The sequence below is a fragment of the Rosa chinensis genome, chromosome 1 (assembly GCF_002994745.2).
Source record: "Rosa chinensis cultivar Old Blush chromosome 1, RchiOBHm-V2, whole genome shotgun sequence".
Lineage (NCBI taxonomy): Eukaryota > Viridiplantae > Streptophyta > Magnoliopsida > Rosales > Rosaceae > Rosa > Rosa chinensis.
In genome coordinates this window covers 60,579,489-60,591,324 of record NC_037088.1, presented here as the reverse complement: position 1 = coordinate 60,591,324, position 11,836 = coordinate 60,579,489, and the positions used below count along the sequence as shown (strand labels likewise).

At 40.1% G+C, this 11,836-nt stretch overlaps 3 protein-coding genes and 1 long non-coding RNA gene across 4 annotated transcripts; 2 read left to right on the top strand and 2 right to left on the bottom strand.

The window, feature by feature from the left end:
* Positions 1 to 312: 312 nt before the first annotated feature.
* LOC112168368 lies at positions 313 to 2,881 on the bottom strand. Its single transcript, XR_005803195.1, has 3 exons — positions 1,842 to 2,881; positions 1,528 to 1,757; positions 313 to 749 (listed from the first exon to the last, which is right to left on the bottom strand). It is a non-coding gene; the product is annotated as an uncharacterized LOC112168368 (long non-coding RNA).
* A 2,990-nt stretch (positions 2,882 to 5,871) lies between these two features.
* On the top strand, positions 5,872 to 6,531 carry LOC112165933 (protein SODIUM POTASSIUM ROOT DEFECTIVE 1). Its single transcript, XM_024302981.2, has 3 exons — positions 5,872 to 6,027; positions 6,098 to 6,173; positions 6,272 to 6,531. The coding sequence occupies exons 1-3, from the start codon at positions 6,019 to 6,021 to the stop codon at positions 6,412 to 6,414; spliced, it is 228 nt and encodes a 75-aa protein (XP_024158749.1). The 5' UTR covers positions 5,872 to 6,018; the 3' UTR covers positions 6,415 to 6,531.
* An 11-nt stretch (positions 6,532 to 6,542) lies between these two features.
* On the bottom strand, positions 6,543 to 7,476 carry LOC112164717 (protein EARLY RESPONSIVE TO DEHYDRATION 15). The gene is made up of 3 exons (XM_024301335.2): positions 7,321 to 7,476; positions 6,956 to 7,239; positions 6,543 to 6,866 (listed from the first exon to the last, which is right to left on the bottom strand). Exons 1-3 carry the CDS (start codon positions 7,383 to 7,385, stop codon positions 6,688 to 6,690), a joined length of 528 nt encoding a protein of 175 aa, XP_024157103.1. The 5' UTR covers positions 7,386 to 7,476; the 3' UTR covers positions 6,543 to 6,687.
* Positions 7,477 to 9,419: 1,943 nt separating this feature from the next.
* Positions 9,420 to 11,713, top strand: LOC112181680 (cation/H(+) antiporter 15). Its single transcript, XM_024320065.2, has 2 exons — positions 9,420 to 10,283; positions 10,484 to 11,713. Exons 1-2 carry the CDS (start codon positions 9,420 to 9,422, stop codon positions 11,711 to 11,713), a joined length of 2,094 nt encoding a protein of 697 aa, XP_024175833.2.
* The last annotated feature ends 123 nt before the right edge of the window (positions 11,714 to 11,836 follow it).

Sequence of the window (11,836 nt, the reverse complement as noted above, 5' to 3'; positions counted from 1 at the left end):
TAATTTCTCGACCGACCGGAGCCAGATCTTCCAGATAGCCTACTCGTCAAGGCCAAAAGAAGGTAGGGAAATTGGTGCACAGAGATTTCAAAATCAGACTACTCAATTGCACACCAAAAGAATAGTCTGATTGGCTTCGATATCAGACTATTTCAAAATCAGACGATTTGATTTTCCTACGAGGAGAGTTTCAACAAGTTTGTTCAAGCAGTTGAGATCATGCTATTCTATTAACAGAAAAGAAGTTGGATAACCAGAGCAAACACGTATCAGACCAACAAAAAAAAAAAAAAACCAGAGCAAACACGTCACTTGGTGCCTCATGTAACTCGATATTTTATTGCCAATACCAATCACATAACTACATGCAGCTAGAACTGGGGAGAAAGTTTACTGCAGAACCAAGCAAATCTTGGAAAATAAAAATCTTGTGCACTGGAGATGGCATACAATTTGTGGCAAAACCATGGATATCACTCTTCCAAAGATAAGCTTGCCTAGAGAAGGGTACCTCAGATTAGGAAAATATAGCTCCCGCGGTAGTTACTAGTTACAATCAGTATATCTAAAAACCCAAAACTACTAGGAAAAGCATGATAAGCAATTTATGAACATAAAATCCAAAGACTGATCCCAAAATAACTAAAACTCCTGCGAACCACTCGGGGTGCCCATGTCCATACTAGTGTTTGTCCTCCTTGGGAACATCCTTCGGCGGAACCTTTGTTTCAAGTTCCTTCGGGACTGCCCTGAGAGAGATAATTTATGGAGTCATATAATGCATCTCTTTGGATGCAAGAGACCTCTAAATAAAGAAGACAAAAGGCAGAGAAAATATTAAATCACAGTTCCTCTAGTCTTTAAGATCATACTCAAGTGACAGACGTTGAGAGCCCAGGTTTGACAAACCAGTCTTTTGAACTGACCTAACCACTTGACAGCAAATTGATATTGCCATATTGTCGCCAAAAAAAAAAAAAATCTTGGCAAATTTTTCATGAGACAAAGATGGAGTTACTGAAAATTGGGGTCTAATCTGCTCGCACCTTAGTTCTGATTGTATACAATCACTAATGCATCAATTGAACCAAAAAAATGAGACTACCCTAATGCCAAAGAGAAAGAGCAAAACATATGAAAAAAGAATGAAAATCATCATCAAGATGCCATGGTGACCCAGGACCTGGAAAATTAACCACTTCAAAATCCCTTCAACTAAATCTCTAACAAGAAAAACCATTTTCAAAAGTTCAATTTGCTAACTTACTACCCCAACTTTTCAAACAACAGGAGAGAATAAATTAGAACTATGCTTTGATGATAAACTTCATCCAATCAAAATATAAAAACATCTGGTATCCAGGTCTAGCAATGCCCAGAAAATCACAAACATAATCAATTTTAAAAACGTCAATAGCACATAAAGCTGAACCATACAGATTGAATTAAAATTGAATCTAGTTTGCAAATATATCAACAAATTTGTTAAGAGAGAATAATTCATAAAAGAAAAACTGAAGGACATACTTGGATTCTTCTTCAAGCCACTTGCGGATATGTTTGACGTTCCGCCTAAATATGGTAGCTGACTGTTTCACATCACTCCTCAATAAAAGAACTACAGCACTCACACCCGCCACTGTCAGTATGAAGTTTGTCAAAGCCATATTTCTTGTGCTTCTCCCAAACCTAGCTAAGAAGAAATTTTTTTGCTTCACTGAATTAAATCTGCTGACATTATGAAAATAAAATACACCCTCACGAACAATTCTAGATTGATTAGTGAGAAGATTCATTACTGAATATAACCAAATACTATAATGAAGCTAATCGAAGAGGACCTCACGAACAATTCTAGATTGATTAGTGAGAAGATTCATTACTGCATATAACTAAATACTATAATGAAGCTAATCGAAGAGGACCTATCGAGCAATAACGCTACAGAACAACTCAACTCAACAACGACGCAGAAGAGTTCATGCAACTTGAAGAAATTAATCAAAACCCAGCTCAACGCATAGTGAGAGCTAATGTCTCTTTTCAACTAACATATAGAAATACAGAAAGGAAAGGGGTGTAAAACGATGAATTGCAACCAATAGCCGCTACTCTACCAAGCACCCAGCAGCCTTGCTCTATTCTATGACACTTTTAATTGCCCCTCAGGCTCCGCACACACCTATTCAAAGATAAAAGACCGTGCCTAAAGATCGTCTTAACTGCCGCTACAGATTCCCTTTAATATTCAATGCAAAGAATTAACATCAAAACTCTACTGCCATGAATATACTCTTGGTACTCTACGAAGAAAGAGCTCATGCTGATACATAATTAAGAGAACATATAACTTAAAACGGTACACAAACTATTCAAATACACCTTGCAATGATATTTGTGCACCATTTGTGTATTTGACACGAAACTACTCCTTTCATGGTTTCACCATCGCGTACAGCAGAGCCGCCGGTTCTTCGAATGGTTGTACGCTTGCTGCAATTCGGGTGGTCGGGTCACCCGGATGACGATGACCGGACCTATGTGGTTGGTTACAAAATGATGGGCTAGTTTTGCTGAGATATAATAAATAAAAGACCCTAAATCCATTTTCGAAAAAGAGTTTCTGGGATCTCTACCAGCATCATCTTCAACTTATATGATGTGGAGTTTTGGAGTTTATTTAAGTTGTATCTGGGAAGCTTTCAAGTTTCAAATTTGGTTCCCACGTTACTAAGATAGATTGCAGAGCAAGCTAAACGAGAAACCAATTGCCAAGATTTCCAATGAAGTCAGGAAGACTAGTAGCCAAGCCAAAATAGAGAAAACAGGACAGCAAACAAAATATTATCATTGCTTGATTTGGAAACACAAAAAAAAAAAAAGAGAGAGAGAAAGAAAGAGAGACCTGAAGGATTGACGACGAGGAAACACAACCTTCTTCACAGTACTGCACGAGTGACAGAGAGTTATCGTTAGAAATCGGCCTTTCAAACTTTACCTTGCGACTAATTGGCAATAAAAACTGAACAACAACATAGAATAGGGATTAGTAATCAACAATATTACCTTGCATTCGGTGAAGCAAACAACAATTTCCCAGAATTAGGGTTTCGATGGTTTGGGGGTTTTTAGATTTTTGGGTGAATCTGTTGAAATTTAGGAGAAATAAGGCTAGGTGATTTCGGCTATAAGCTTCTGCAAGTCAATTATCTGTGGATTTGATCAATAGAAGACAGGCCGAGAATGCGGCCCAACATGGTTAGGGCCGGTTTGAAATTCGGTTGGCTCCGTTGGTTTGGCCCAAATTTGCCAGCCCCAGTTTTCATCATGAGTTCATGACACCCACGAATCTCCTTTCTTCCCCATTAGAGCAAGTTCACCCGTTGGGTCATCAGGTTACCCACTATTCACTGCTTTTTAGTGTTAATTTCACCCTATGGGTCACGAGCACAGTGTATTTCGTGCCCTGGGTCACCCTGTACAGTGTTCTGGGTCACTATGGTGACCTGCACAGTGTATTTGGTGCCCTGGGTCACAGGCACAGTGTATTTCGTGACCCAGAGAATGAAAATATACACTAAAAAACAGTGAATAGTAGGTGACCCAGTGATCCAACGGGTGAACTTGCTCTTAGCCGCGCATGTCAATTTGCTTTCATAACAAAAAAGGAAAATAGTGGATTTTTTATTTTATTTTTAAAAAGTGAAATTTTAAGAAAATAAAAAAGAGAAAAAAATTTGAAGGTTCAAAACGTGGCATTTTTCCCTTATTTTTTGGCTATTATTTCTTGAAAAAATAACTTATTTGATTTACTTACTATCTTAGTCTCATAATATAATTTTTATTTACTGAACAATTCAATTAACAAAGGGCATAATAGGATTTTCAACAATTTAGCAATGGGAAGTAAGAATTTGCTTAAGGGTTTTTGTCCATTTACACCATTTTTAGAGATTTTTTTCCCACTTACCCCACTAAGTTTTTTTAATTCCCTCTTATCCAAAACACTCTAAGGAGGTCTTCCCTAATACCCCATTAAGATTTTTTTTTTGTTTTTATTATTTTTTAATACCATTTTACCCTCACCTTTGTTACTTAGAGAGAGAGAGAGAGAGAGAAACCATAGGGGACTTCGCCGGAATCCGGTGATCCGGTCACCTGTGACCGGATCACCGGATTCCGATCACCAGCTACCACCCACCAGAAAGTTTTTTTGCCCCCAATAGACGTCTATTGCCCCCTAATAGACATCTATTGCCCCCCAATAGATGACTATCAGCCATGTATTGCCCCCCAATAGACGTCTATTGCCCCTCAATAAAGGGGCATTAGACGACTATCAAGCATGTATTTCCTCCCAATAGACGTATATTAACCATGTATTGCTCTCCCAATAGACGACTATCAGCCATGTATTGCCCCCCCAATAGACGTCTATTGCCCCTCAATAGATGTCTATTACCCCCAATACACGCTTTAATAGATGTTTATTGCCCCAATAGAACTTTCAGTGGCCAGAATAGAAACTAATCTCCCTAAATTTAGACACATAAAACTTTAATTATAGAAAAAAACAAGGAGATTACATCAATTCAAAATGTCTATTGCCCTCCAGTAGACGTCTATTAAAAGATAATAAAACGTTTTTTTTCGTCCTATGCCTTCTGCCCACATTTACAAAAAAAAAAAAAAAAAAAAACTCGGCAACTAGAATTTACAAATAAAAGCTGTATTACCCATGAGTGCCAATAAAACAATTATGGTAAAAAATACTTTACAAAAGCAACTACAGTGTCGATTCGTCCGATTGCTCTACATTACCAAATCTCATACCTCCTCCTCCTCACCGATCGACATTTCGCATTGCCAAATCTAAAACGAATCGTAGTAATCGGATTGTTGAATTTTAGTCCGCTTTGGTTGATTTTGAAATTGTGTGGATTTTCAGATGCTGATGAAATTCGAGACCAAGAGTAACCGTGCCAAGGGGCTGAGCTTCCCCAGCAAGAGGCCATGGATTTTGGTGAGTCTTCACAGCGGAGCTCGAACTCAAATCGCCGTAGCGGTAAATAGAGCCGTCATGGACGACGCTGCACCGCTTCGACAACTCATCGAGGAGCTCGATCTGGTACGAGCTGGCATACGCAGAGGCCAAGGGCCGGGTTGGGCGGGGAGGGTAAGAAGAAGAGGTGGGCTTCGTCCTCCGGTTCCAGATCTGCCATGGCAGAGAGAGAGAGAGAGAGAGAGAGAAGCGGAGAGTCTGGAGAGAGACAGAGAGAAGAGAGAGATCAAAGGGAGGAGAGTAATTATTTAATTAGGAAGAGGGCAGAATAGTCATTTTAATTTAAATTGGGTTAGTGAAAAAAAAATTTTATTATTGGGATAAGTGGGATAACTTTAGTTCATTTTTGGACTTTTGGTCAAGGACCCTTTGCTTAATATAATAGGTTTGACCTTTGGCTTAGCTTTATAACAGTGGGAGACAACAAAAGGGTGTAAAGTGGGGATATTTATCATCGAATAAAATACTGAGTGGGGATACTTGATATTTGACCCAAAAAGAAAAAGTATGAACTGGTAATTACCAGAAAAGATGGGAACATTTTCTTTGTGTTATTGTTCTGTGTTACAGATTTCTTTGTCTGAATAGAATATGAAATTTTCAATCATCTTTCAAACTATGGGCCCTCATTTGACGAATGAGCAGGTAAAAAACAATTACATTCTCAATCTCTGTCTCAGCCAAACCCTGCAGCTTCATGGTTTCTGCGGAGGCTAGTTGCTCTGAGGTCAGTAATCAAGAATAAAGGACCTTTACAAAGAAAAAGTTGAAGCCAATTCCCACCAATCACGGAAAGAATCCAATACCCTCAATCAATCACTCACTCACCACTGTTTATTATTAATATGTGTCAATTGGGATTCACTATATGATATTAGAACAAAACCCTTCCTCAAATCCTACTCTTCTCACAGTTGAGAGGTGTCCATTGTTCCTCAAATATCTATCAAACTCGAATGGGAAATGTAAGAACAATCTTGGCACTTATTACTATCGACTTCTCATATTGATTGCATAAATTTTTGGTGCATTTAGGTTGTGGAATTGAAGGTGGGCTTGCACTGTGAGGAATGCATCAAGAAAATCCTGAAGGCCATCAAGAAGATCGAAGGTAAATCATCCAACTATATCTCATTCATTCTCCATCCATCTAATCTAATCCCTTATTTTGTAAATTACTCAAAACCCTTGTTTTGATTTGCCTCGCAGATATCGAAACATATAATGTGGACACAGAGCTGAACAAGGTGATTGTGACTGGTAATGTTACCACAGAACAAGTCATCAGAGCTCTTCAGAAGATTAAGAAGAACGCAATCCCTTGGGGCCAAGAAGACGAAGCAACTTCTTGAATGATTTAGTTTTCTATCTAAGCACCTGCTACCTAGTGTGGTATAGATCACTTCAAATTTTTGTGTAATTCAATTTCTAGCTATGAGTTACAATAAAAAGCTGTCATCTTTCTTTCACTCATCGAATCAAACATGATCGGAAATTAGTTATCTTTATTGCTCAAACACAAAGTACAAGGGCTGCAAATTACAAGAACTACAAAGATCCGAAAGCTAAAATCATTGCATAGTATTTACAAAACCGGGTGAGTCAAAAGAGTCGCTGAACTCGGTCTACCTCGGCTGCTGAATCGCCCTGGGACTCACTTTGACATTCACAATCTTCGGAGCTTTCTCTATAAACCTCGGCGCCTTCGCCACAGCTCGACCCTTCGGCCACTTCAACAGTCCCAACGAAACCAGCTCCTTGTGATAGTCTTTCTCCTCCTCTTCTTCCTCCTCCACCACCTCCGCTAAGACAAAACAAACAAAGAAAGAAAGAACCGAGTTAGATCGGTGACTCGGCCGAGTCGACTCAGTAAAACAAACCCAATATACTTACGTTGTGCGTTGTTGTTGGTGGCGGTGGGGTAGTGTTCCTCGTCGAAGAGGTCGTCGATGTAGTCGGAGTCGTCGGGAATATCGGAAAAGAAGGGGTCATTCTGGGGATCCTGGAAGTTCTCCTGGAGCCAGTAGTCGCGGAACCAAGGGGAGGACTGAACCAGGGCCCACCACTCGGCGGAGAAGTCCTCCACCGTCCGATAAGCCGACGGAACGAACATCGGAGCGTTCGGGTTCAGAGTCGACTGCGGGTGCTGCCGGGAAATGACGTCCATGGTTGAAAAACTGCGGATCAAAAGATCTAATCTGGGTATCACTAAAAATCCACGAAAAACTTAAAAAGTGAGAATCTTTGAGAGTAAAAACCTCAAGTAGAACTGTAGAAGAAGAACAAGGTGAGCCGAAGAGGAGGATAATGTGAAATATCTCATCCGGTTCTGGGTTTTTATAAATAGGGAACCTAAAAGGATAAAGTGGTAAATTTGGCTCGAAGCGCAAGGAAGAAATGTGGCCGGTTTTGCGAATTGTGGGGGCCCACCTGGCCCAATGTTTTTTATTTTTATGATTGTGGGCAGACACAGCCTACTGTATTCAAGGCACGACAATAAGGTAGGCGCTATAGTCTTATCCTTATGACTCGGATAATGAGAGGATAAAATATGACATCATTGGGAAAGTGATATGAAACATCAAATATACACTGAATTATTAGGTAGAGAAAGTCTTGCATACGGTATACGGGCTAGACGCAAGGAACACGTGGTATGGACTGATCAATCAGATCTTTAGTAGATGATATTTTGGATATTTCACTTTAAAAAGTAGAGGCAGTTTCGGAATGAAAGAAATTTTTGGTGGGTTCTGATTGAGCAGCCGTACTACCACGTGGTGCGGTTGCCGTATGTAAGAATTTTTCTTATTAGGTATACCAGCAAACCACTGCCGTATGTAAGAATTGTTCTCATTAGGTATACCAGCAGACCAACTTTCGATTGTAGATTAACTCAAGATTAATCTATTTCTATATCAGATTGATTTACTAGTATTATGTGTTGGCATATTAATGAACCGTAGAATAAATCATTATATTAATCATGAGAGACACTTGTTGGCGACGCAAACTATATAAGCAAGTTTCGTAATTTTAGTTTAGTTGAAAACTATGAAACATGAGACTTATTGAAGTATTAGTTGCAAAGATATTTTGAATATTTCTCAACAATAAAGTTAAATTAAGAAAATTTCAATAATTTTGAAAAAAATAATAAATCCTTAGATATAAGACAATCTCTAACAAAAACATTAGATCCACAAGTATAGAGTCCACATCATTGTAAGCGAGTCGTCGTACATGAACAGCGATACAATTTCATTTGGATTAAAGTTAAGAAAAATATATTCTACCATATTGTTTTTATTATTTTATTAAATTTGACGGTTGAAAATTCAATACATAAATGATATATTTCAATGAAAATAGAACCTTATCTGATGAGTGCGAGTTCTAATCGATAGTGTTTTCCGTCTTATTTTTAGGGTTATCTCTATGAAGTATGTAACAAAGCATTTAGAGCTATCCCAAGTTCCCAACCGTTTCCAGCTCAAGTCAGGAAAATGATTCTGCAGACTGTATGAAGTCTATCACTACGGATGATTTGGAAGTCACCAGAGGTTGACTGTGGTCTGTGGTCGCCGCACTTTTCTCACTGCTCGAATTTAATTAGATGTTCCAAATTTTTAGCCTAGATGGATGATGAAGTCCATGTAATTATAAATCTATGAACAAGCGTCAATAGTATAGAAGTTTCCAAAATACCAGCTTGACCGCTCATTTTGTCTCTGCGAGTGTGTGTGGTAGCTGGTAGGGTGTCGCATTTCATCTAATTTTCGTGTCGTGTTCGTGTTCGTGTTCGTGTTCTTGTTTTCTTGTTTTCTTGTTTCTTATTTCTTCTCCCTCGGCAGCACAGGCGAGAAATGTCAATAGATAATGTAACGGTGGTGTGTCACAATCCACACAACACCATCAACGTCAAGGGTTTTTGGAGCGGCAAAAACCCCCTGGATTCCTCCACTTCTCTTCTTCTGGTGCAGTTATCTGTAGTTGCATTACTCTCTAACTTCGTCAATCTTTTGCTCCGACAAATAGGACAATCCAGCATCGTTTCTAACATATTTGTAAGCTTCGTTTTCAATCTCTAAATTGTAAATACCATGAATTAACAGGAAAAAACCGTCATGTTCCTTTGTAAAAAAATGAAATCAATGCAAATTACGTACCCGGCAATGCCTTGTGAAATTTGAACAAATATAATGTGTGCCTGCAGAGTGGTATGGTATTCGGTCCATCACTTCTGGGGAATCTCAAGAAAATCTCGGACATCCTTTTCCCTGTAAAAGGCATCATAGTGCTCGAAACACTTGCAACATGGGGCCTCACATTCTTCCTATTTTCGATGGGAGTGAAGATGGATGCTGAAGGAATTGTGCGTCCCCAACGGAAGTGCTTGGCCATTGGAACATCAATGTTCCTTTGCACATTGATACTCCCTCAGGGACTAACCTTCCTCTTGATGCGCTATGTCCCCAAATTGGACAGGTCGCTTCGGAACTCACTCCCCTTCTTATCTGCTACGCAAGCTTTGACAAGCTCCGCTGTTATTGGTTGTCTACTTACCGAGCTCAAGATTTTGAACACTGACATTGGCCGCACGGCGGTCTCAACGGCAATATTTAGTGATGCTATTGGCATAACGATGAGTGCGATTGCTATTGCAATAAGTGATAAGAGGACCAAAAATTCAATAATACCATGGCTCGCAGTACTACAAGCAGCGGTTCTTGTGTTGGTCATTCTCCTTGTGGCCAGGCCAATCATGATGTGGATACGAAACCAGGCACAGGAAAGAAAATCTGTCAGGGAGTCGCATATTTTCATCATTTTCGTTCTTGTGCTTGTGTTTGCATTTCTTAGTGAGATCTCAAGCCAGCATTACGTATTGGGGCCGCTAGCGTTTGGCTTTACAATACCTGCCGGACCTCCTTTAGGCTCAGCTGTGGTGGCCAAGGTGGATACTCTTGCTACGGGACTATTCTACCCAACATACCTTGCTGTCACGGGGCTGAAAACAAACATCTACACGATTGATCCTCGGTCTTCGTGGGTTCTCGGGGTTGTTTTTCTCTTCGCTAGCGTGGTCAAGATTGGAGCAGTAATGTTGCCAGCCTGCTATTATGAACAGACTATACGTGAAGCTTTTGTGCTCGGGCTTATTCTCAACGCAAAAGGCATCACTGAGCTTATGATGTTCAACATTTGGAAGCAAACCAAGGTTCAAGTCTCTATCAAATTTAGTTCTCTCTCTCTTTTTTTTTTCAAGTGCTTCCTTGAATGCTTAAGCAGCAGATGTTTTCCTTCAAAGATTGAAGCTGCTCTGGGATATGCCACTGATTATATAATTTGGCTGGTTTTTGTATCGGATTTTCATGAATGCTAACGTTGAATGATATGGTGAATCTCTTTAATTTGCAGCTGCTGAGCGATCAAGAATATGCCCTGGCTGTGATCTATGTAGTAGCGATAACAGCTGTTGTGACACCCTTGATAAAAATTCTCTATGATCCCTCAAATAAATTCTCAGCTACCAAAAGAAGTACAATCCAGCATTTGAAGCGCGAGACAGAGCTCCGAATCATGGCCTGCATCCACTCCCAGGATAACATTCCCACAATGGTAAACGTCCTAGAAGTATCAAATGCAACAGAAGAGAACCCTGTTGCAGTAATTGCCCTCATCCTCGTCGAGCTTGTGGGACGAATCACCCCTGTTCTCATAGCACACCACCCCAATGTCAATCTAAACACCAGCGTTAACAGCAGCACATCCAACTCCAACAAAATTATCAAAGGCTTGAGTCAGTATGCCGAGTACAATGAACGGCGCGCCAGCCTCCAACCATTCACTTCCATCTCACATTATCCAACAATGCACGAAGACATTGTAAGGATAGCATTTGAGAAGAAGGCACACATTGTGATCCTGCCGTTTCACAAGCATTATGCAATAGATGGCACCATTGGGTTAGTGAACAGAGCTCACCAGTCCCTGAACATCAATGTAATTGAAAAGGCACCTTGCTCAGTCGGAATCCTCATTGATCGGGGAATCCTAGGCGGTTCCGTATCAGTTCTTAACAGCCAGTTTATATTCCATGTTGCTGTGATCTTCTTAGGTGGTGTAGACGATGCAGAGGCACTAGCCTATGGCTCTCGCATGTCGAGTCATCCAAATGTGGACTTAACAGTTGCACGGTTTCTTCTCTTTGGAGAAGAAAATTGTAAAGAGAGGAAGCAGGACAGTGACTTGCTTGAAGAATACAGGCGAGCTAATGCAGGAAATGAGCGGTTTGTTGTGGTGGAAGAAGTGGTAAAAGATGGAGCGAAGCTGTCTTCTGTCATCAGCTCAATGGTAGATTGCTTTGATTTGATGTTGGTGGGGATGCATCATCAGGACTCCCCGCTTCTTTCGGGGATTGGTGACTGGAGTGAGTGCCCAGAGCTTGGTATCATTGGCGATATGCTTTCTTCGGCGGATTTTCAGTGCTCACTTTCGGTACTAGTCGTGCAACAACAGAGAATATCAGGAAAACCAATTAGTCGGACTGCAAAACCTGTTGATAAACAACCGCTAATTCATGATGTCCCAGTAGAACAAATGAGAGGATCATGGACAATTACAGTGAATGAAAATGATAGGAAATAGGGTTTAGAATTTCACTCTTCCTTTTCGTGTTCTCTTTCTTTACCCTTTCATTCTTCTTTATATGACATGGTTGGGGATTTTTCTGTTGTTTCGTTCTTTCGTTGATTGGTTTCTCTTGTTATT